This window comes from Triticum urartu, chromosome 5 (assembly GCF_003073215.2).
Source record: "Triticum urartu cultivar G1812 chromosome 5, Tu2.1, whole genome shotgun sequence".
Classification (NCBI taxonomy): Eukaryota; Viridiplantae; Streptophyta; class Magnoliopsida; order Poales; family Poaceae; genus Triticum; species Triticum urartu.
Window position 1 is genome coordinate 559,044,914 of NC_053026.1, and position 23,077 is coordinate 559,067,990.

Below are 23,077 nucleotides of genomic sequence, written 5' to 3' on the forward strand. Positions count from 1 at the left end.
AGCAGCAGGCCTGGCACTCAACGGTGCTTCCAGGACGTAATTCTTCTGAGCAGCAATGAGGATAATCCTCAAGTTACGGACCCAGTCCGTGTAATTGCTACCATCATCTTTCAACTTTGTTTTCTCAAGGAATGCATTAAAATTCAATGGAACAACAGCACGGGCCATCTATCTACAATCAACATAGACAAGTAAGATACTATCAGGTACTAAGTTCATGATAAATTTAAGTTCAATTAATCATATTATTTAAGAACTCCCACTTAGATAGACATCCCTCTAATCCTCTAAGTGATCACGTGATCCATATCAACTAACCCATGCCCGATCCTCACGTGAGATGGAGTAGTATCAATGGTGAACATCACTATGTTGATCATATCTACTATATGATTCACGCTCGACCTTTCGGTCTCCGTGTTCCGAGGCCATATCTGTTATATGCTAGGCTCGTCAAGTTTAACCTGAGTATTCCGCGTGTGCAACTGTTTTGCACCCGTTGTATTTGAACGTGGAGCCTATCACACCCGATCATCATGTGGTGTCTCAGCACGAAGAACTTTCGCAACGGTGCATACTCAGGGAGAACACTTATACTTTGATAATTTAGTGAGGGATCATCTTATAATGCTACCGTAAATCAAAGCAAGATAAGATGCATAAAAGATAAACATCACATGCAATCTATATAAGTGATATGATATGGCCATCATCATCTTGTGCTTATGATATCCATCTCCGAAGCACCGTCATGATCACCATCGTCACCGGCGCGACACCTTGATCTCCATCGTAGCATCGTTGTCGTCTCGCCAATCTTATGCTTCCATGACTATCGCTACCGCTTAGTGATAAAGTAAAGCATTACAGGGCGATTGCATAGCATACAATAAAGCGACAACCATATGGCTCCTGTCAGTTGCCGATAACTCGGTTACAAAACATGATCATCTCATACAATAAAATTTAGCATCATGTCTTGACCGTATCACATCACAACATGCCCTGCAAAAACAAGTTAGACGTCCTCTACTTCGTTGTTGCAAATTTTACGTGGCTGCAACGGGCTTAGCAAGAACCGTTCTTACCTACGCATCAAAACCACAACGATACTTTGTCAAGTTGGTGCTATTTTAACCTTCGCAAGGATCGGGCGTAGCCACACTCGGTTCAACTAAAGTTGGAGAAACTGACACCCGCCAGCCACCTGTGTGCAAAGCACGTCGGTAGAACCAGTCTCGCGTAAGCGTACGCGTAATGTCGGTTCGGGCCGCTTCATACAACAATACCGTCGAACCAAAGTATGACATGCTGGTAAGCAGTATGACTTATATCGCCCACAACTCACTTGTGTTCTACTCGTGCATATGACATCTACGCATAAAACCTGGCTCGGATGCCACTGTTGGGGAACGTAGTAATTTCAAAAAAATTCCTACGCACACGCAAGATCATGGTGATGCATAGCAATGAGAGGGGAGAGTGTTGTCCACGTACCCTCGTAGACCGAAAGCGGAAGCGTTAGCACAACGCGGTTGATGTAGTCGTACGTCTTCATGATCCGACCGATCAAGTACCGAAGTACGGCACCTCCGAGTTCAGCACACGTTCAGCCCGATGACATCCCTCGAACTCCGATCCAGCCGAGTGTTGAGGGAGAGTTTTGTCAGCACGACGGCGTGGTGACGATGATGATGTTCTACCGACACAGGGCTTCGCCTAAGCACCGCTACAGTATTATCGAGGTGGACTTATGGTGGAGGGGGGCACCGCACACGGCTAAAAGATCAAACGATCAATTGTTGTGTCTATGGGGTGCCCCTGCCACTGTATATAAAGGAGCAAGGGGGGTGCGGCTGGCCTAGAGAGGGGCGCGCCAGGAGGATTCCTACTCCCCCCCTTTTTCCTTGTTGGACTAGGAGAGAGAGGGGAAAGAGGTGGAGGAGAAGAAGGAAGGGGGGGGCGCCGCCCCCCTCTCCTTGTCCTATTCGGACTAGGGGGGAGGGGCGCGGCCCATGCCCTGGCCGCCTCTCCTCTCTTTCCACCAAGGCCCACTAAGGCCCATTAAGTCCCCGGGGGGTTCCGGTAACCTCCCCGTACTCCGGTAAAATCCTGATTTCACCCGGAACACTTCCAATATCCAAAGATAGGCTTCCAATATATCAATCTTCATGTCTCGACCATTTCGAGACTCCTCGTCATGTCCGTGATCACATCCGGGACTCCGAACAACCTTCGGTACATCAAAACATATAAACTCATAATATAACTGTCATCGAAACGTTAAGCGTGCGGACCCTACGGGTTCGAGAACTATGTAGACATGACCGAGACACGTCTCCGGTCAATAACCAATAGCGGAACCTGGATGTTCATATTGGCTCCCACATACTCTACGAAGATCTTTATCGGTCAGACCGCATAACAACATACGTTGTTCCCTTTGTCATCGGTATGTTACTTGCCCGAGATTCGATCGTCGGTATCTCAATACCTAGTTCAATCTCGTTACCGGCAAGTCTCTTTACTCGTTCCGTAATACATCATACCGCAACTAACTCATTAGTTGCAATGCTTGCAAGGCTTAAGTGATGTGCATTACCGAGAGGGCCCAGAGATACCTCCCCGACAATCGGAGTGACAAATCCTAATGTCGAAATACGCCAACCCAACAAGTACCTTTGGAGACACCTGTGGAGAACCTTTATAATCACCCAGTTACATTGTGACGTTTGGTAGCACACAAAGTGTTCCTCCGGTAAATGGGAGTTGCATAATCTCATAGTCATAGGAACATGTATAAGTCATGAAGAAAGCAATAGCAACATACTAAACGATCGGGTGCTAAGCTAACGGAATGGGTCAAGTCAATCACATCATTCTCCTAATGATGTGATCCCGTTAATCAAATAACAACTCTTTGTCCATGGTTAGGAAACATAACCATCTTTGATTAACGAGCTAGTCAAGTAGAGGCATACTAGTGACACTCTGTTTGTCTATGTATCCACACATGTATTATGTTTCCGGTTAATACAATTCTAGCATGAATAATAAACATTTATCATGATATAAGGAAATAAATAATAACTTTATTATTGCCTATAGGGCATATTTCCTTCAGGTAACTCCCTCCCTCTCCGCCCTCCTCATCCCTACTCCTCCCTCTAGTAGCCCCCTCCTCCTCCCTCCAACGGCCTCCTCCCTCCTCCTCCCTCCTCCCCCTCCTCGTCCCACCTCCTCCTCCTGCTTTCTGTAATAAAAAGTTTTTTAGTAACGGAATTTAAGAATAAATTTTTTAGTACTAGGGTTTATGAGGATATATAGATAGATGGATGGAACTAGTTGATCTATCTATATATAGTAAGTGCTTAGTTGAACTAGTTGAATTAATAGAACTAGTTTATTTTTAGTAAGAAAATTTAGGTATATGATATTTGATGATCTAATTAAAATTTTACTATAGAACTAGTTTATTTTTAGTAAGAAAATTAATAGAACTAGTTTATTTTTAGTAAGTGCTTAGTTGAACTAGTTAAATTAATAGAAGTAGTTGAATTTATGTCATTATCACTTTGTCATCAAGGAATGCTATATGAGATTTGATGATCTAATTAAAATTTTACTCGGTGGAATATGCAGGCTTTATAGAGCCGTGTCTCCTTGGAGTGATCTGTAGGGGAACGTAGTAATTTCAAAAAAAAATCCTATGCACACACAAGATCATGGTGATGCATAGCAACGAGAGGGGAGAGTATGTCTACGTACCCTCGTAGACCGAAAGCGGAAGCGTTTATCAACGCGGTTGATGTAGTCGTACACCTTCACGATCCGTCCCGATCAAGTACCGAACGTACGGCACCTCCGCGTTCAGCACACGTTCAGCTCGATGACGTCCTCGCCTTCTTAATCCAGCAAGAGGGGCGAAGTAGTAGATGAGTTCCGGCAGCACGACGGCGTGGTGACGGTGTTGGTGAAGAACAATCTTCACAGGGCTTCGCCTAAGCACTACGAAAACTATGACGGAGAATAAACTAGAGGGGACGGGGTTGCCGGCACACGGCTTGGTGTTTCTTGATCTCTCTTGGGTGCTAGCCCTACCCCTCTATTTATATGTTGAGCCTTGGGGTTGAAATTTGGAGTAAAAGCCTCCACAAAGTCGGTTTCACCCGAAAGGCAAGAGTCCTTCTCGAACTCCAGGGCCCGACGCTAGGGTTCCGGGCGTCTCGACCCAGACGCCAGGGACCCTGGCGTCTGGCCCCTAGACTCCGCAAAACTTCCTTTTGAGCTTTCCAAAAACCTTGTGGGCTTTACCCTTTGGCACAAATAAAGTGTTCTCGTACCCAAACATTTCGGGAAACATCCGGAACCCCTTCTGGTTAATTCCGGAACCCTTCCGGAGACCACACTATTATCCCCTATATCAAACTTTATCTCCGGACCATTACGGAGTTCCTCGTCGTGTCCGTGATCTTATCTGGAACTCCGAACAACATTCGGTTACCAACATACATAACTCATAAATACTATATCGTCAACGAACGTTTAAGCGTGCGGACCCTACGGGTTTGAGAACTATGTAGACATGACCGAGACACTTCTCTGGTTAATAACCAATATCAGAACTTGGATGCCCATATTGGCTCCTACATATTCTACGAAGATCTTTATCGGTCGAACCGTATAACAACATACGTTGTTCCCTTTGTCATCGGTATGTTACTTGCCCGAGATTCGATCGTCGGTATCTCAATACCTAGTTCAATCTCGTTACCGGCAAGTCTCTTTACTCATCCCGTAATACATCATCCCGCAACTAACTCATTAGTTACAATGCTTGCAAGGCTTATAGTGATGTGCATTACCGAGTGGGCCCAGAGATACCTCTCCGACAATCAGAGTGACAAATCCTAATCTCGAAATACGCCAACTCAACAGGTACCTTCAGAGACACCTGTAGAGCACCTTTATAATCACCCAGTTATGTTGTGACGTTTGGTAGCACACAAAGTTTTCCTCCGGTAAACGGGAGTTGCATAATCTCATGGTCATAGGAACATGTATAAGTCATGAAGAAAGCAATAGCAACATACTAAACGATTAAATGCTAAGCTAACGGAATGGGTCAAGTCAATCACATCATTCTCTAATGATGTGATCCCGTTAATCAAATGGCAACTCATGTCTATGGTTAGGAAACATAACCATCATTGATTCAACGAGCTAGTCAAGTAGAGGCATACTAGTGACACTTTGTTTTGTCTATGTATTCACACATGTACTAAGTTTTCGGTTAATACAATTCTAGCATGAATAATAAACATTTATCATGATATAAGGAAATATAAATAACAACTTTATTATTGCCTCTAGGGCATATTTCCTTCATGATCGTCATCCAAGCTACCTCTAGCTACTTCCTCTACACCTGAGTCAGTGAGCTAAAAGTCCACCTCCTCCTTCTCTACTCCTCGATATGTTGAATAGAGTAGAACTAGGGTATTTAGTCGGTGAGCTCATGTGAAAATGCTTATGATAATTGATCCGGATGGAATTGCAAGTTTAAGCATCGTTGTATGTGTATGGACATCTTTGTATCTATGTTTTGCCGGAGTGTTGATTCATTTCCGTTCCAGCAAATTTCAGACGCTCGATAGTCCTACTTTAGCAAAGGTCATGCTGGATTTTTCCATGAATTTAAGCATGACTTGTGCTAGAATATGTAGGAAATATTGAGTGCCTCGGATTTGCTAGAAAGAGAATCAAACAACATTTCGAGTTAACTTTAAGTCTGTCGGGGCTCCATATACATGACAGTCAAAAAATCGGTGAGGGAGAGTCTCCACCATATATGAGAGAAGAAGAATGTCGACTGTTGTCATGGGGGTCACTTCTCCTTCTTCTCTTTGTGCTAGACCTTTGTTATGCACTAGGCGAAGAAGGAGTAGCGACCATCACCGACGGTCGCAATATCAGAGAGGGAGTGCCCACCATATACGTGAGAAGAGAGTTTAGGAAGGAAGACTCGGCAGACCTAAAGTCAACCCGTTGCACATTGAGTAATAGTGATCTGTGTGTTGAGTTTCCTGGTAGTTGCCTTCGATCGATTTTTAATTAATATTTCAAATATGAACATAGGAAATGTTTGACGACGAAAAAGAATTCGATATGTGCGAATACTGCAAAGATGAACGCGGCATGTGCGACAGGCCTCACCTAGTTGGTGGTAGGTGCTTCAGCATCAAGCTGGATGAGACCTTCGAAGTGGATATAGTAAGTCACAATGACAAGTCTTTTTTCGTAATTAAGCATGACTTCTGCTTCTTTTGCTTCAACTTTTAATTTTAATTTTTTTTACTATTCTGCTAGTGTATCCCCGAGGTGGATTAGGTTCAAGTGGAGACAACATGAACTAATCATGGTCATAAAATCATATGATGAAAGTACTGTATATAAAACATATACAAATACAGCGAAACTAAGCTGCAATTAAAAAACTAGGAAAAATAAGCAGTGGCGCTTTTTAGAAGAAACGCTACTGCTACTTACGTCTATCAGTAGCGCTAGGAAACCAACGCTACTGCTACCAGTTAGCTGTAGCGCCTTACTGGCTACTAATAGCTCCAAAACCAGCGCTACTACTAGGTTTTTCCCTAGTAGTAAGCCTCTGTTTCAAAGAGATTCCATCTGGAGGCCTTTTCGGCACCTTGTCGGAAGGGGAAATCATCACCGGAGGCCATCTTCAACATCCCGGCGATATCCATGACGAGGAGGGAGTAGTTCACCCTCAGGGCTGGGGGTATGTACCAGTAGCTATGTGTTTGATCTCTCCCTCTCTCTCTCTCTCGTGTTCTTAATTTGGCATGATCTTGATGTACCATGAGCTTTGTTTAACATAGTTGGATCATATGGTGTTCTCCCCTCTCAATCTTTGTTGTGATGAATTGAGTCTTCCTCTTCGATATTTCGTTATGTTGGATTGAATATTGGATTTGAGATCACTTGATGTATGTCTTGCATGTGGATAGTCGTGGTGACAATGGGGTATTCTATTGAGTCACTTGATATATGTTTTGGTAATTAACCTGCGGATTCCCATGGTGACATAGGGGTAATCTAGGCACATAGGTTGATACAGGTTTTCATCCTACTCTCTCCGATAGAAACTTTGGGGTGATTCTTTGTCGCACGTTGAGGGATTGTTATATGATTCAATTATGTTATCACTGTTGAGAGATTGCACTAGCGAAAGTATGAACCCTAGGCCTTGTTCCTAAGCATTGCAATACTGTTTGTGCTCACTTTTGTTACTTGTTGCCTTGCTGGTTTTGTTATTTTAGATTAAAAAACCTATATCTACTATCCATACTACACTTGTATCACCATTTATTCGCCGAACTAGTGCACCTATACAATTTACCATTGTATTGTGTGTGTTGGGGACACGAGAGATTGCTTGTATTTGATTGCAGGATTCTTTGAGAGAGACCATCTTCATCATACACCTCCCACGGATTGATAAATCTTGGGTCATCCACTTGAGGAAAATTTATTGCTGTCCTACAAAACTCTACGCTTGGAGGCCGAGCAGAGTATACGAGAACAAAGTTGCATAGTAGACATCAACCGAGTCTAGGATTCATCTGGATTTGGGATTTATGTGGGGTAGGTGAGAGCCACGGTGGGACATGTTGACGTGGCGGGCGCACCCGAGCCTCTCTATATCTGCCTTAAATTTGGGCTAGGTATAGGGTGTGTCGGACAGCCTGGCGTTTGGGACCGGTGTGAGGAGCCTGGCTGATTCATTTTTTTACCGGGCCGTCCGACCGGGTGTATAAGTGCGGTTTTGAGGTGCCTGGTTATAGATGTTCCAAATGACCCATAGCAAAACTTAATCCACTTGTTAACCCCTCAAAAACCTATTTTGATATCCGTCCACTTTCATTCATGTCTAACCATCAAACGCTTATAACTTACCTATGAGGGCGTGTGACCCCAAGACGTCTTTGACCCTCGTTGGTCCATAGTCATCGGTCGTGTCGTCAGCGTCACACGTCCTTGTCCAACCTGACGGTCAGGCTTGATACCAGTATTTGTTGAAGCGACAAAACATTAGGTGCCTTGCGCAACTTGTTGTGCCTTTGTATTAGGCGTTTTCCATTTACATTTATTGGAACCTCTAACAATTTTTTTGGATGCCTCTATAGTGATATGGATCCGTCAAAGCATTTGTCGCGTCTTGCTTACCAGAGACGCTCGCCTATTTGGCTTGTCATAGCCTCTAGTTGTTCTTGTCAGGGTATCCAATATCATTCTCTAAACTACTCTAGTTGTTTGGCGTGTCACACGAAACTTGTCAAAGGCTCGCACATAACATTTTGTAATTGGGGCTAAACGTTTATGATCTTCAATGGTCAAAGTCAAACTCATAGTGTGTACAGTAATTTGAACCATATGTTCTTTAATATCTTTTCCTACACCAATTTCATTTTGTTCTTTAATATCTTTCCCTACAACAATTTCATTTTCCCCTAAAACCCCATGTCTGGCCATCGATCTTCTTCCCCTCTGCATCGACTAGTTAGGATGAAGGCGGCCATTCCATGTTGTCATATGTCTTGTAAGGTATCCGTTGGGCGGCCATTTCCTTCCATCAAGTTTTGCTCTTCCACGTCATCGTCGACTCATGATCTTTGAAGTAGCATTGTCGTTGCCCGCCCTTGAAATCTACCTATAGGTACATGCTCCCTGTGTTATGGGTCAACTCCCCTACAAATCCGTGCAACATACTGTGAACTGTTGTTGTGAATCACATCTCCTTTGCCTGTAGAGATCAATTTTGAACTGTCTCAGTGTGAGCCCCTGTTGTAGTGTGGATGTTTTAGAATATGTCTGAAGTAAGTCTGTACTCTTAATCTGTTGGCATTCGGATAAAAAGGTGACCTAATAATTATTTGTTTGATGTCTTTTGTTGTATAGGCCTATGGACAATTATTCTCCGGAACATACCATGGTTAGGGTCACCGAGTTAGATTCGGAGCAGGATTCTTCTGGCTCTGATTTTGCATGGCCTACTCATCACGCCAAGCGTCCTTTTTAATTCACGCCAGAGCCACAATGTGAAAGGCAAATCAAAAAGTGATCAATGCTCCAAGTCTGTTATGTGGAAGCGCAAGAAGGAAGTACGTAAGTAGTTGAAAGGACTTTAGAAACAGATGGTGCACAAGGCAGCTACTGCCGTGAGCATTGTCATGAGCAACAATAAGGTCGCCCACATCTGGTATGGCATTTGCACCATCCCAGGAAATCCGGAAAATTTATGTGCTAGATTGAAGTCGATAAGTTCGAATCCACTGATTTAGTTCTACCAAACAAGGTTGGAGCAAGGATGTTCAAAGGTAAAAATGGTACGCACCTCACTATGAACCTGAGGGTTGGTGGAAGCTACATGTGGCATGTGAAGGTGAGGAAGTCAGGCTAAATTGTGTACCCAGACGAAGGTTGGCTTAATTTCGTCAATGGTCATGAGCTGAAGCCAGTATGCACTTCGAGTTGGCCCTTGAGTTTGTGTGGGAAGTAACCATTTTTGACAAGTTGATGGCTGAGGCTGCTATGAAATGTTTGGAATGTGATGAGTGAAGTGATTTATTTCTATGCAGTGTGGTCAAGCTATCTTAGAGTGTGTATTTTGCTTGATCATCTAGTGGAAGTTAAGGTGATCTTGACTATTATGTTAAGTTGTGTGCTACATTTTGATGTTGAAAGTGTTTGGTAGCAATGTATATTTCGATTAGTGGTTCTAACACCCCTCATTGTCTGAAAACATGTATGTTTTGATGTCAGATGTTAGTGTCGGGCATGGCAAGCCCATGTTGTCTATAACTCTGAACTATATATTTTGATCAGGGGTTTCAACCCGCTCATGCAATGATGTGACCTTTTAATATTGTCGTAATGTACGGAGATGGTGTTTTGGCACATGGGAGCATGTGCTCCTGGTTTTTAAAATGTGTTTTACACATATTTTGAAATGTCAAAAAATTTCAAACAAAAACTTGACGCGTACATCTTGATATTGTACATGCTCACAAAGTCGTTTCGGGAAAAACCGACAACTTATGCGTCGCGTGTGAAAAAGACAAATCCGGTGTTAAAAAATGTTTTTCACATGACATCCTTTTGTCGTTTTTACACAAGCCACATAAGATGTTGGTTTTCTCGAAACTTGACGTGCACATATACAATGTCGAGATCTATGCGCCAAATTTTTGTTTGGAATTTTTTACACTTTAAAATATATTTTCCGCGTGCAGGAGCGCGCGCTCCCGGAAGCACCAACGGATTTCCGCATAATGTACTTGTTAGTATATTGTTTAGGTTTGATGTATGCCATTTTGGTTGTCAGCAAACCAAATATCAAGGTAGTGGGGAGAAACTACCCAACACAGAATAGGATTGCCCTAAATAATACAAAATAAGCCCGTTTTATTTAGTCTTTTTGGTCCAACTCAATACAACATAGAGTTTGTTGTAGTAGCAGATCTTAACCCTACTTGAGGTGCCACCCACTTTCCTACATGGAGTGTCACATCACCCCCATTCCCCACGCGGGTCGAGGTATAGCGACCAAACACGCACCCTGGCCCACAGTAGTGGGCCAGCCATTTCGTTTGTTTTGTGTTTTTTCTCTACTTTCCCCCGTGTGTTTCCTTAATTGATTTTTTTATTTCGTTTGGTTTCCTTTTTCTTCTGTCCTTTTTAAAAAAAATTCTACTTTTATGAAAATTTTAGAAATATGGAAACAATTTTCAAATTAGTCCACTGTTCTGAAAAATGAGAACATTTTTTATTCGTGAATGCTTTTAAATTTTGAGAACATTTTTTGACATCCTGTGTTTTTCAAATTCATGAATATTGTTTGAAATCCGAGAAAAATTCTCAAATTTGTGAACCTTTTTAAACCCACGAACATTTTTTCAAATTCATGAACATTTTATGAAATATGGAGCTTTTTCTCAAAGTAGTGAGCATTTTCAAATTCATGATTTTTTTTATTTTTTTTATTCATGAACACCTTTTAAAATTTCAAGAGCATTTTTTTCAAAATCTCGAACATTTTTTCTCAAATTCATGATTTTTTTAAAAAAATATTCATGAACACCTTTTTAAATTTCAAGAGCATTTTTTCAAAATCTTGAACATTTTTTCTCAAATTCATGATCTTATTTTGAATTCACCGCCGCCACGTGACGCACGGAATAGGAGCTCTAGTATTTATATTTGTTTTGAGTTGCGGGCTGCGGCACTAGTATTTGTTATTCACCGTGGCTGGTCTAAGTAGCTCCAAATGGCCCATCTAAAACAAGGGATGGGGATCGGGCCAAATTCAACAGAGGCCCATTCCACATTCGCCCCATCGATTTCTTACTCCGAACACAGAAGTTGGCTTCCGCACGCTCCATTACGAAATCCCAACGTCTCTCCGCGGCGCCTCCGTCCCCCTCTCACCTCCGATGGAGCGGCGGCAGTGGAGCCTCTCCGACTTCGACATCGGCAAGTTCATCGGCGAGGGCAAGTTCGGCAAGGTCTATCTCGGCCGCGAGAGGCAGGTAGGCCCTCCAAACCCTATCCCCCAAACCTTCGAGCTTCGGTCCCCCCACCCCCAAAAATTTTCAACTCCGATGAGGCTGACTCGCCGGAGAATCTTGGCGATCCAGAGCGGCTACGTGGTGGCGCTCAAGGTGATATACAAGACGAAGCTGGAGAAGTACCGGTTCCACGGGCACCTGCGGCGGGAGATCGAGATCCAGCACGGCCTCGACCACCCCAACGTGCTCCGCCTCTTCGCCTGGTTCCACGACGCCGAGCGGGTCGTCCTCGTCCTCGAGTACGCCGCCCGCGGGGAGCTCTACAAGCTCCTCCGCAGCGTCGGCCACTTCTCCGAGCGGACCGCCGCCACCGTGAGCTATCCCCACCCTGTCCCTTTCCTGCCGCGTTACTTTTCCCCAGCCGTGTGGCGTTTATTGATTGGATAAGCCCAGTTGTTATTCGCTATCGTTTGTGGAATTAACTGTCTGAAATCTCAAAATCTGCAATGAAGCTGGAATATTCTGAGCTCTGACTGTCACATAGAAGAGCCCACAAAATTCGATAGGGGGCATTTTCTAGCATTTCACTAGTGAAGTATTACTTCGATTGAGGTCGTGAGAGGTAGAAAGATCAGTTAAAAGAGTACTGACTAAGCTTAGTATATTCATTAGTAGGTGTTCTGAAACAATCTGTGCTTAGTTATGTTGGTTTCTCATTAACCATTGAAAGTAGTAATCTGTCTGATCGTTAAGAATTTTGGTATGAGCTATTCATTTCCATTGGGTTTAATGGATCTATGTATTTCACCGCAAGATGAAGAACCCAAGAACTCCAGAACATCTATAAAAACACAAGGAAAAGCCTCACCCCTCTTCCATGAATGGGTGTGAAAACAAATGTAGCATTTTCAGTACAGAAAACCCACCTCAGGAGTGACACTTCCAGCTCAGTCTGAGATCTAAACCATCCAACCCAAAGATCCAAACACAATAGAACCATATTTCCTTTGTCTGAACAGTAATCAGTCAAACTGCACTCTGCTTAGCATGACATGTACTGATCTTTTGATATACAGCACATCAGGCTGTTAATCATGGTGGACCTACATTGCTTTCCTACTGACTTATCATTTTTGCGCTGGATTTCTGTTGATCCAATTCATTTTATTTTGCTTTAGTATGTAGCAAGCCTTGCTGGTGCACTGGCATACTGTCACAAGAAGCAGGTAATTCACAGGGACATCAAACCGGAAAATTTGCTCCTTGATATCGAGGTTGGTTCTTCTGCATGCAGTTGCTGCCTCTCTGCCACTGTTATGTGTAATCATACCAAACTGAAACTGCGTATTTTAAGAATTTATATGGGGCAATATTTTGATAACCCAGTAGGTTAAATGCACTTTTTTTTGCCATCCATGTTTGTCAACAACATGGAATCCGACTACATCATTGTTGTAAATTATGCCTGCCTACAGATTAAACAATAGCTGGACCTATGCATTTTGTCCACTAATGAAGCAATATATATGTTTCCAGGAAATGCATGTTGTGCATTGTGATTAGTTACGCAATCTCTTTCTATAGATATGGCCGATATGTGAAAATTACTTGAGATAAAATAAAACAGACAATATATCCCATTTGCCTTGCTGCAAGCATAAACTATCCAGATACCCTTGTAGCCTGAACTTTTATTAAGATATATGTGGAAAATTTAGGAGCTATACATTGTGAATTGAAGCACTATGCATCTCATGTGTTGGGAACTTATGACCGTTGATGATCAGTCCAACTGTAGAGAAATTCTAGGTTATTTTGAAATCGGTTTTATAGAGAGACGAAATAGCAGATAAGCAGTAGCTTACTCTATAACTATTTGTAAGTAAAATAGTGCAGTATAAAATTTGACATCCCAAAGGTATATAATTCGAATGCAAATTCCAGCAATTTACATGGGCGTCCCATTTCTTTTTGACGTACACGTTTTGCCGGTAAGTACTGTTGGTCATACATGATTTTACCAACTTGCACTTGTGTACTATATATGGCTCCGAACACCTGGTTACTTTATAGATGCATGTCCTGTATAACTTTCTCGAGATTACTGAAGAGATACTTCTGTCGCTGTAGAGACTATCAAATACTGTCAGAGGCCTTATTAGTTGTGCTGTCCACATCCATATGAGTACGAAACCAGTAAAGAACATCATTTGTTGTGCTGTCCACATTGGTATATGTCAGAGCTGATTGCTGTTGACACTTTTAACTCTATGTTTGTGCATAAGTTGCTGAGCCTTTTTTTATAGAAGTCACTCAGCTTCCATTTTACAGGGCCGGCTTAAAATTGCAGATTTTGGATGGGCGGTTCGATCAAATGCTAAACGTCACACACTCTGTGGCACAATAGATTACCTGGCACCGGAGATGGTAGAGAAAAAGGCTCACGATTACGCCGTTGACAACTGGACTTTAGGGATCCTGTGCTACGAGTTTTTGTATGGATCACCACCCTTTGAAGCTGCAGAGCAGCAAGATACCCTGATGAGGTAAGAGGTACAATGTTTGTGTAGCTACAGTGTTTGTGTTTTGCCCAATCTTCCTTTGATACACATTCTCCGCAACATGAATTTTGAGCAGGATAGTCAAAGTGGACTTGCTGTTCCCTAAAACTCGTGACATATCTGCAGATGCCAAGGATCTCATTTGCAAGGTAACATTTGAAAATATTGGTTATAATCTTCTTTCTTAATAATGGATTATGTCCTTTAAGGTGATGAAGTTGAATGTATGAATTTTGTATGCAGCTGCTAGTGAAGGATTCGAGCAAGAGGATTTCTCTTGACGATATTCTGAAGCACCCATGGATTGTAAAGAATGCAGAACCTTCAGGGAGTTGCATTGAGCAAAAAGCTAGTGCCTAAGCTCCTTAGTAAGTCCATGTATGTGTTCTACTAAATGGCTAATTGAATATGCATGTTATTTTACGATGTTACTGGTCAACCTATAATCCTGTACTGTACTAAAAATCTTAGCGTGGTACATTTGCTAATCGAGATAACTATGAGTTATAAATATAACGTTCTGGATCAATTTCTAGACAATTTTTGTAGTATTTTGAATTTTGATAGCGTAGAATATATCACCTGGAAATGCAAACAACGGATTATGTAACATGCTAGGTCACCCTGTTTGAAAATTAGTTCAAACATGGTTTAATCAATTTATATAACATGCTTCAATGCCACCTTAAATTCATATTGCGGATTTCTTGATAACGACTGGGAGCTACGTTGCTCCTGGGTAGTGGGTAGAATATGTATTTTAGTCGAATTACTTTGTGATATTTTGCAGCTTCCTGTTGTTTGTTGTCTGAACTCGAAAATTCAGTTAGGCTACTCAGAAAATTGCTAGAAAATTCAGTCTTATCCCTAGTTGGGCAGGTAACCAACCCCCAACCTTGCTGCTTTGTTCAGGCATGTTCCGCCCTTCTGTAACCTGTCCTCTACGTAGAAAAATCTTTTTCCAGTCGTAGATGATGAATCGCTATTTTGGTTGTGGAGGATCGAACGTCATTTCTATTTCGCCAATCTTTCCCAAATAATGTCTGAGAATTGAACTCCCAGATGCAATGTATGAACGTGAAGGCTTAGTATGTGGTACTGATGGTTTGGTGCTATCTGTTGCCCCGGTGGCGTTGCTTGTCCTAATGAACTGCAGTTGTTTTCTCCGCAGGGCACTTCTTGCCGTTGCAAGCCGGACTGGATTTTGGCGAAGTTCTTGTTTGCCAACATGCCAAACATAGAAGAAGTGAACAGTTAGCATCATCTGTACCATAGCTTTTTCTTTTTTTGTGGCCGATTTGTACCATAGAACCTGGCCTTTCTCCAGAGAGGTTCTCTTAAGTTAACCTACTGATACTACTACTAATGCCTTCTTGGTGGTGAATCAGTGTTCTGAAATACTCCCTCCGTAAACTAATATAAGAGTGTCGTGCATCTCTATTGTGCCATCCAGTGCATCTGCAGCGCTACCACTGTTCTGAACTGCCGAATACTATCTTTGTTCCGCTGGTCCAAATGTCTCGCAAAATTGCAATCACAGCAGTAATCATCGCCGTCCCCAGCATGGAACTGCTGACCGAGTTCAGATTTGGTCTCATTTATAGTACTGTACTGTGTTACATGAAAACAAGTTTTTTGCTTCCGTACCCCCCCCCCCCTTTTAAAAGTTTACATTACTCTCTAAGTTTTTTGCTCCTACATTCACGATCAACTAATTATAATTCCTATTCCCCCAATGGATCAAGCAAGAGATGAAGAACAATCTAATATTTTTTACTAATGAAGGGATAACTAGTAATTTGTACCGGAATATGTAAACTTCTCCGGAAAGGGTGTGCCAAAGCCCACGCGAAAACAATTTTTTTTTCAACACAGTATAAACACAAACGCTCACATGAATCCTGATGAGCTGAAAATACCATAGTCTCTTTAACCATTCAACCATAGGTTGATTCGCCGAAAACAAACTCTCTACTCCGCGTCTGGTCGCAAGCAAACAGGCACGCAATGGTGAAGCGCCAGGAAGCCACCTCTAACACAGTTATCGGGTCCCACAAGTCAGTCTCCTATTAAGCCAACCACCCACACGGGCGCCATATAATGATAATATCTCCAGAACCGTCCCCGTCCTCCTCCCCCCTCCGCCAAGAGATCCTCCTCCGGGGGGCTCGACCCGACACGACACCTACCTCTCGCCGGCCAAACCCCAATCCATCCCTTCTCGAACCTTCTAGATCCTCCCCCTCCCCGCCACCATGGCCACGCCCCTCCCCCTCCTCCTGCTCCTCGCGCTGCTCCTCCCCTCCCCCGCCCCGGCCCGCGCCGCCTCGCTCTCCCCGCTCCCGGCCACCTCCAACGCCTCGGCGCACGCCTACGCCTTCGCGGGCCGCGAGCCGGCGCCCGCCCCGGATCCCACCTTCTTCGACGACGTCGTCGACGCCGTCGCCGACAAGTACGGCTGGGACCCCGACGCCGAGGTCCGGGTCTGGCCGCTCGACGCCGGGGGCGCGCTCGTCGGCGCCGTGCAGCGCTACGAGTTCCGCGCCCGCGCGGGGGGCGCCGCGGCCACGCTCGCGCGGGCCTCCGACGGGTTCGTCGACTGGAGCCGCCCCGACGCCCCCGCGGTGGAGGAGGTGCTCGGGCCCGACGGGGTCGACTTCGTCGCCGGCCACGGCGCCCTGGCGTTCGGCTCCGGCGTCAGGGACCTCGACCTCGTCGGGCCGCTCGAGGTGTTCGTCTCCGATGGCGCTGGCGGGGGCCTCGCGGAGCTCCACTTACCGTCGGTGAGTGCTGCTGTTTGACCTTTTGCTTTACTGTTGCTTCAGATTTTGCTCTCGCTTGCTTGCTTGCTTGCTTGCTTGCTATGCTAGCGGTGGTATCGGTACGGAATTGAAGTTGTGTCATCTTTAAGATGAAGCAATTGCTCTAATTGGTGAATGATCTAGCTGCTGCCTACTCCTTTTAGTTTTGATTACGACTTCAAATTGGTTGCGGTTGTTGCAGCGTCTGAACACTAGTATTTGGTACAGATATATCTGGTTTAATTTTCGTTGTGTGTACATGGTGTCAATTGGACCAATTTTCTCCTAGATTTGGAGGTAAGTTTGTAAGGATATGCAACAAAATTGAACATCAAAACCTTCAGTTCGGTTCCACTTGTCGTTCTACCTTGATTGCACAGTGACCTTAAACTGTTGAATGCTATTAATGGAAGAGGGTAGAAGTAGTGAGTGTAACAAGCTATGTGCATTTAAATTTGCTATGTTCATCCATTTAAGTACACTTACACACATATGGAATGCCTATACTAGGGGTAGCATATCGATGCCCAATACAGTGTGCGAGATACCAAAACATTGGACTCTTGTTCTCAGTGGCTTCTACTTCTATGTGGTTGACTTAAATGTAGCTTCCAGGATATTTGATTTTGAATTTAGCTTAACTCCAGATTATTAAAGACAGGATACAAACATTTTGTTCTAGCATGCCTGGGCAAGGGTTTGTTCTGGGTGGAAAAGGAATGGACACAAATAGGATAATCAGATATATGCAGTTTTGCTTGTTTAGTTAATTATAATTATAATGTACAGCAGTGTTGTCTGTATATCTTTGATTGTTGTATATGCTGGAGAATTGAGATAAACTGCTCTTGGATATATGTGTTTGCTCTATGTTAGCTATGTCTGTAATAGTCACCAAATAAAAAGTGGATATGCCACATACTGTGTTTGGCATTTGTTGTAAGCTGGTCATGACTAAATTATGTTACTCCCTCCGATCCATATTAATTGTCGCTGATTTAGTACACTAAATTAGTATGGATCAGAGGGAGTACCATCTTTCATGAATTAGTTTATATACGCTTCATCATACATTAAAGTCATAATGTTCAAAGAATTTTTGTTGTTGTACTGTTTGCTTAATGCAATATTTGTTTATCAACTGCTGCAAAATCTTATGTTGCCCCTCATATGCAGTTGAATGCCACGTATACAGGGTTGAAGAGGGTACTTGTTGCTGCTGGTGTTGCATTAAAGATTACTGGTGCACAGAGAGTGTTCTTTTCCCATCCTCACAGTATAGGTCTCTTAGCAAATGGAAGCTTGGTGGCTACTAACAAGGACCTAAGACAAATATTGCCTCTCAGCCACTCAACCTGTGCGCCATTACTTCACATGCGTGTTGTAGGATCATCAGTTACAATAGTTGCACATGAAACCAATGTCTCTGGGGGGCACATGAAGCCCTTGTTGACTTCTGGTGACGCTATCGAGTTACTATCAGACCAGTCTGAAGTGAACGACATGTCAGATCGGTTGATCTCAGCATGTGCGTTCTGTTCAATTAGTCCAAGGTTGCCGAGGCTTGAAAAACTCCTGAAGACTTGGTTCAGTGAGAGGAATGGGTTCAACAGAACAATGAACTTCTTCGAAGCTAGAGTGACGTCAATGACCCTGGTAAAATTCCGTTTGGAGCTCGAGAGGGACATTACTGAAGAGGACGACATGTGGGACGATGTTCCAGAGTGGAAAACCTTGCCTGTGGTCCAGCGAATCACGCTTGACGTTATCGCTAGGGTTGAGGAAGAGGGGAGGCTCAAGGCTATATCGGTGAAGAAGGTGAGGAAATCTCTACAGATAGCGGACGCTACTTCGTGGAGCAGCCTGACTTCGAATGTCTCCTTCGCAGACTTCACGTCGTTGGTTCTGCCGCCTGATCCATTGTCACTGGATGTAAAGTGGTAACAGTTTCTTCTTGTTTATTTACTTTTGATAGTGATAGGGGCTGGTAGGAAATTGCACATATACATCAATTTCGTGTATAATTGTTGGGGCCAGAAGTGTGCCTGCAAATGTGGTTTGTCTGTAACGCAATGTTGAAATTTTGTACTGTTCTTGACTACGTTGCTCCCTTTTCTCCGGACCACAGTGGGGTGGTTGATTTCAGCTTATTACCTGAAGTTGTAGATATATCTATTTGTCAGTATGGAAACATCTACTGTATACTACTCCCTCCGTAAACTAATATAAGAGTGTTTAGATCACTTTGATGACACTTATATTAGTTTAGAGAGGGAGTACTTCATAAGCAATGTGGTGATGATATGGAGTATTTGTCAGTATTGAAACATTGATGACACTTGATTTTGTTTCTAATGTGGCAACGAAGAACATTCATCACTCTTAAGAAAAAAAGAACATTCATCACTCCATCACGCACACATCTTACAAGAGAAAAATAGAGAGGGAGGGCTGTCTCAGAAGAAACGTCGGCTAATGGATGCACGCTGAATATTTCTTTTGATGTCTTGCTGGTTCAATATTTTGACAGAAGCGCACGACCTCATAGATCTTTTAGCAAGGATCATAAGCCCAGATGTTCATATTTCTTTGGAACAATGGACAGCTACAATAATCCTTCGTATACTTGCTCAAAAAGGAAAATTTCTTTGAATACAAGATCAAAATCAACAGCACAGGAGCACATATTTTGCTCATATTTCTTTCAAATAATTGACAGCTACAAGAATCCTTCATATACTTGCTCAAAAATAGAGAAGATTCTTTGAATACAAGACCAATATCAACAACACACAAGCACATATTTTGCACTCGCTCAGTTAGCTAGTGTACTGCTAAACAAACATCTTGCCCATGCGGCCAACATACTAAAAGGTGCACGATGCCTGCAATAAAGAATCCAAACTATTTGAAAGAAATAATTGACAGCCTCAAGTTTTGGACATCTGCTGGTAGCACATATCACAATCCACAACACCGAAGCACACAAGGCCAAAACATCACCTGAGACAAGACGAGTTTCAAAATTGGCCGTGGTTTCCTTCACCAAACAAACATGTAGGATTCAACAAGGGAACCAAAACTCTCCGCAAGTAACAGGATGAACAATATGGCATATGCTTTCTGCTTCTTATACATTAAGATCTGAAACAGATCAACCAACTCTCCTTGTGCCAAACATAACAAAATTTCCATGCGCTGCCATGGATGCTCATTCGACAGGCGAGCCAGACCTTTGGTTACAGTACAAGAATTGTTGCCTCTAAACAAGCATCTGCTGGTAGGGCAGGGGAAAAACTGAGAGTCAGCCAGGCATTACGTGCAAGGCGACATCAATCAAATAAATAGCTAGAGGAGAAAAAAAAATGCAGCAGAGATCATCAGTGATTCTCTGCCAAAAAAAAATTGGGTTGGTTTAGCATTGCCGAACCAACTGTGCATCTCAGGAGATGCCTGCCATGCCATGAACCACATCATGGTCAATGTGATCATAAATTGTGTCTGTTATTTTCGATGGTGGCCAGTATCGAAGCACAGATCTCCCAAGAATGTTCTTCACGGGTAGCGGTCCCCTGTAATGACAAACATAGCACATGAGCCACATGTCCTGGAAATTAGTCTCAAGAAATCAAGCAGGTATCCTCCATAGAGGTTTGGCATACCAGTTATGGGAATCGAAGCTGTTGTTTCTGTTGTCCCCCAGCACAAACACGTAGCCTTCAGGCACACTCTGGAAAAAGCAACCAACAACTGATCAACATATGTATACTCCAGTGTAAACTAATTTCAGAAAACGGAGGATGATCAAGTCATGGAGGCTCTTATGAACCATCAATCTACTAGTGGACCAGTGACTTCCATGTCACATTATCAACTTGAAAACACAACCAATTTAACATTTTAAGCACCAAATATGTCAGCACATTAATATATTTACATCCCATATAACAGGTTCAACAGTTTAATGATAGAAACTTGGTATCATCAAACTTGTGTCAAATTACAACATTTGGTCATTAGTATGATGCAGGAAGCAAAGATGGCATACCACCGGGTCCATTTCATAATCGGGTGGCTCGAGCACAAAGTCCTCATCTTGGACGACTCCGTTAACTAATAATTGACCATCAGTCACCTATTCAGATAAGGAGGATACAGACGGTTAGAATTCATGCCAACAAGTAAACGAAATAAGAGGGGAATGGAAACAAATAGAAGCCACTACCCTTCGGATAAAAGCTTACTTCAACGATGTCCCCGCCCTTGGCCACAACCCTCTTGATGAACACATCACTTGAGCTGTAGCCCAATGCCTGCAATAAAGAAGTCCAAACTATAACATATTCCATCATCATAAATCAGAGATAAGTAAGAAGACAAACTGAATCATCATACCTGAAGGACTAGGGGTGCACGGAAGATCACAATGTCCAAAACTTGCGGCTCCCGGAAAATATATGAAACCTGAAATTGCCAGTATGCACCATCAGCAGACATACATCACAGAGAACTGCTACTCATGGAAGACTGGGAGTTAGCTGTACCCTCTCGGCGAGAATCCGGTCACCAACATCAAATGTTGGATACATTGATTTCGAAGGGATGGACCTTGGTTCCGCCAGGGAGGATTTATGGAGCAGTGGTACAGTCACAGCAGCAAGAACGGTCTTTGCATCATCCGAGCAGGAGTTCACCCACCTAGACAGCCAGCTAGTTCTCTTGCTCGCCCCTGCAGCAGCACCAAGAGCGGCACTGCTCTGTCTGACCACCCCAGCAGCACCACCAAGAGCAGCACTGCTCTGTCTTACCACCCCAGCAGCACCAGAAGCAACTGCACTACTACCAACTAACGGCGCTACTACGCTGCCCACCTTGGAAGGGGCAGCCACCGCACCACTGCTACCAAACAATGCCTTGACGCCCATCTTGGTGGGGGCAGCCACCACACCGCTGCTACCAAGCAAGGCCATCACGCCCGCCTTCGAAGGGGCAGCCACCGCAGGGGAGGGCACAGGCGAAGGCAAAGGGCGGCGGGAAGGCACATGTGTGGGCGCCGTCGACACATCCGCAGGGCGTACCGACCTGCGGGATGATGCACCGGTGATGATATCACTACAAGGGAGCCAACTTTGTGGCCTGCAAGAACGGGAGCAGCGTGGCAGGGTTCAGCCCGGACGATATCGACGGCGACGCCGACAGCGAGGACACGCCGGCTAGCCAGGGCCCGAGCCGACCCCGGACGCGAGCACCGACAGCAACCCCACCGCCAGCGACGGCGGGTCATCCGCCTTTGTCGAGCCGGACGGCGAGACGAACAGCGAGTAGCTGCCCCCGTCGGCGGGGACGAGCTTGGTCAGCTGCCTGCCTCCGGCGGCTGCGACAGGGAGAGCCTTGGCGGAGCGGCCGGCACCGGCGGTGGCGGGCGGGAGAGGCTTGGGCCTGGGCTTGGGCTTGGGGTGGTTGTGGTCCTCGGCGTCATTGTGCTGCTCGACGCGGCGCGAGGAGGCGAAGAGGCAGAAGGGGCGGGAGAGCGCGTCCTGGAGGACGCGGCAGCCGGCGCCGGGCGCGGCCCCGGAGCCCGCGGCGGCGGCGGTGGTGCAGCGCAGGCCGAAGGTGGAGGCCAGGCTCTGCGCCACGTAGCCGGAGTAGGAGACGGTCATGCGGATCGCCATGGCGCCGCGTCACGGGCAAAGCTCGAATCTTTGGCGGCCGGATCTCACGGGACGCGGCGGGGCATTTCCTCCGGGGCGATCGGGACGGCGCCCCTCCGGAAGGGGCGCGCGATCGGGTGCCCAGGGGATCTAGGGTTCGGAGGATCGGTGGAGTCGGATGCTGACACCGCTCGTCTGGGAGAGGAGCGGGGTTCAGGTTGTGACGGAGCGGGTGTCTAGAGGATGGGCATCCGGCGACAGGAGGCCTCGTCGGCGGCGGCGGCCGACGAGGTCAACGGCGGAGGGGGCGAGGGGGCGGAGAAGTGGGAGATGGGAGGTGGAGGGAGGGAGGGTGAGCGGCGGCTTCTTTATGCTCTGTTGGGATGCGTGGCAGCGTGCGGGCCGCCAGGATTTTGGAGATCTTTTTTCGATTGCGGTTGGCCCCTCCCCAACTAGGCCGGAGTGCGATGGCCGGA

The 23,077-nt window shown here is 44.8% G+C and overlaps 2 protein-coding genes and 1 pseudogene across 5 annotated transcripts; 2 read left to right on the plus strand and 1 right to left on the minus strand.

Annotated features, from left to right (window-relative positions):
- The first annotated feature begins 11,440 nt into the window (after window positions 1–11,440).
- Window positions 11,441–15,606, plus strand: LOC125510693 (serine/threonine-protein kinase Aurora-3-like). Of its 4 annotated transcripts, none has more exons than XM_048675942.1 (7): window positions 11,441–11,609; window positions 11,718–11,960; window positions 12,767–12,862; window positions 13,920–14,134; window positions 14,226–14,298; window positions 14,393–14,527; window positions 15,321–15,606. In XM_048675942.1, exons 1-6 carry the CDS (start codon window positions 11,514–11,516, stop codon window positions 14,507–14,509), a joined length of 840 nt encoding a protein of 279 aa, XP_048531899.1. In that variant the 5' UTR covers window positions 11,441–11,513; the 3' UTR covers window positions 14,510–14,527; window positions 15,321–15,606. The 4 variants fall into 4 exon arrangements, with proteins under 4 accessions (XP_048531899.1, XP_048531902.1, XP_048531900.1 ...); XM_048675945.1 differs by having other exon boundaries at window positions 14,393–14,517; window positions 15,306–15,606; XM_048675943.1 differs by having other exon boundaries at window positions 14,393–14,517.
- A 664-nt stretch (window positions 15,607–16,270) lies between these two features.
- On the plus strand, window positions 16,271–19,119 carry LOC125510695. Its single transcript, XM_048675947.1, has 2 exons — window positions 16,271–16,932; window positions 18,127–19,119. The coding sequence occupies exons 1-2, from the start codon at window positions 16,405–16,407 to the stop codon at window positions 18,892–18,894; spliced, it is 1,296 nt and encodes a 431-aa protein (XP_048531904.1). The 5' UTR covers window positions 16,271–16,404; the 3' UTR covers window positions 18,895–19,119.
- A 924-nt stretch (window positions 19,120–20,043) lies between these two features.
- Window positions 20,044–22,991, minus strand: LOC125510694 (annotated as a pseudogene).
- Between the last annotated feature and the right edge of the window lie 86 nt (window positions 22,992–23,077).

Coding starts and splice junctions, on each gene's coding strand:
- LOC125510693 (XM_048675942.1), top strand. CDS start 11,514: ATGGAGCGGCGGCAGTGGAGCCTCTCCGACTTCGACATCGGCAAGTTC. Junction 11,961..12,766: donor CCGAGCGGACCGCCGCCACC/GTGAGCTATCCC, acceptor ATTTTGCTTTAG/TATGTAGCAAGCCTTGCTGG. Junction 14,299..14,392: donor CCAAGGATCTCATTTGCAAG/GTAACATTTGAA, acceptor TTTTGTATGCAG/CTGCTAGTGAAGGATTCGAG.
- LOC125510695 (XM_048675947.1), top strand. CDS start 16,405: ATGGCCACGCCCCTCCCCCTCCTCCTGCTCCTCGCGCTGCTCCTCCCC. Junction 16,933..18,126: donor CGGAGCTCCACTTACCGTCG/GTGAGTGCTGCT, acceptor CCTCATATGCAG/TTGAATGCCACGTATACAGG.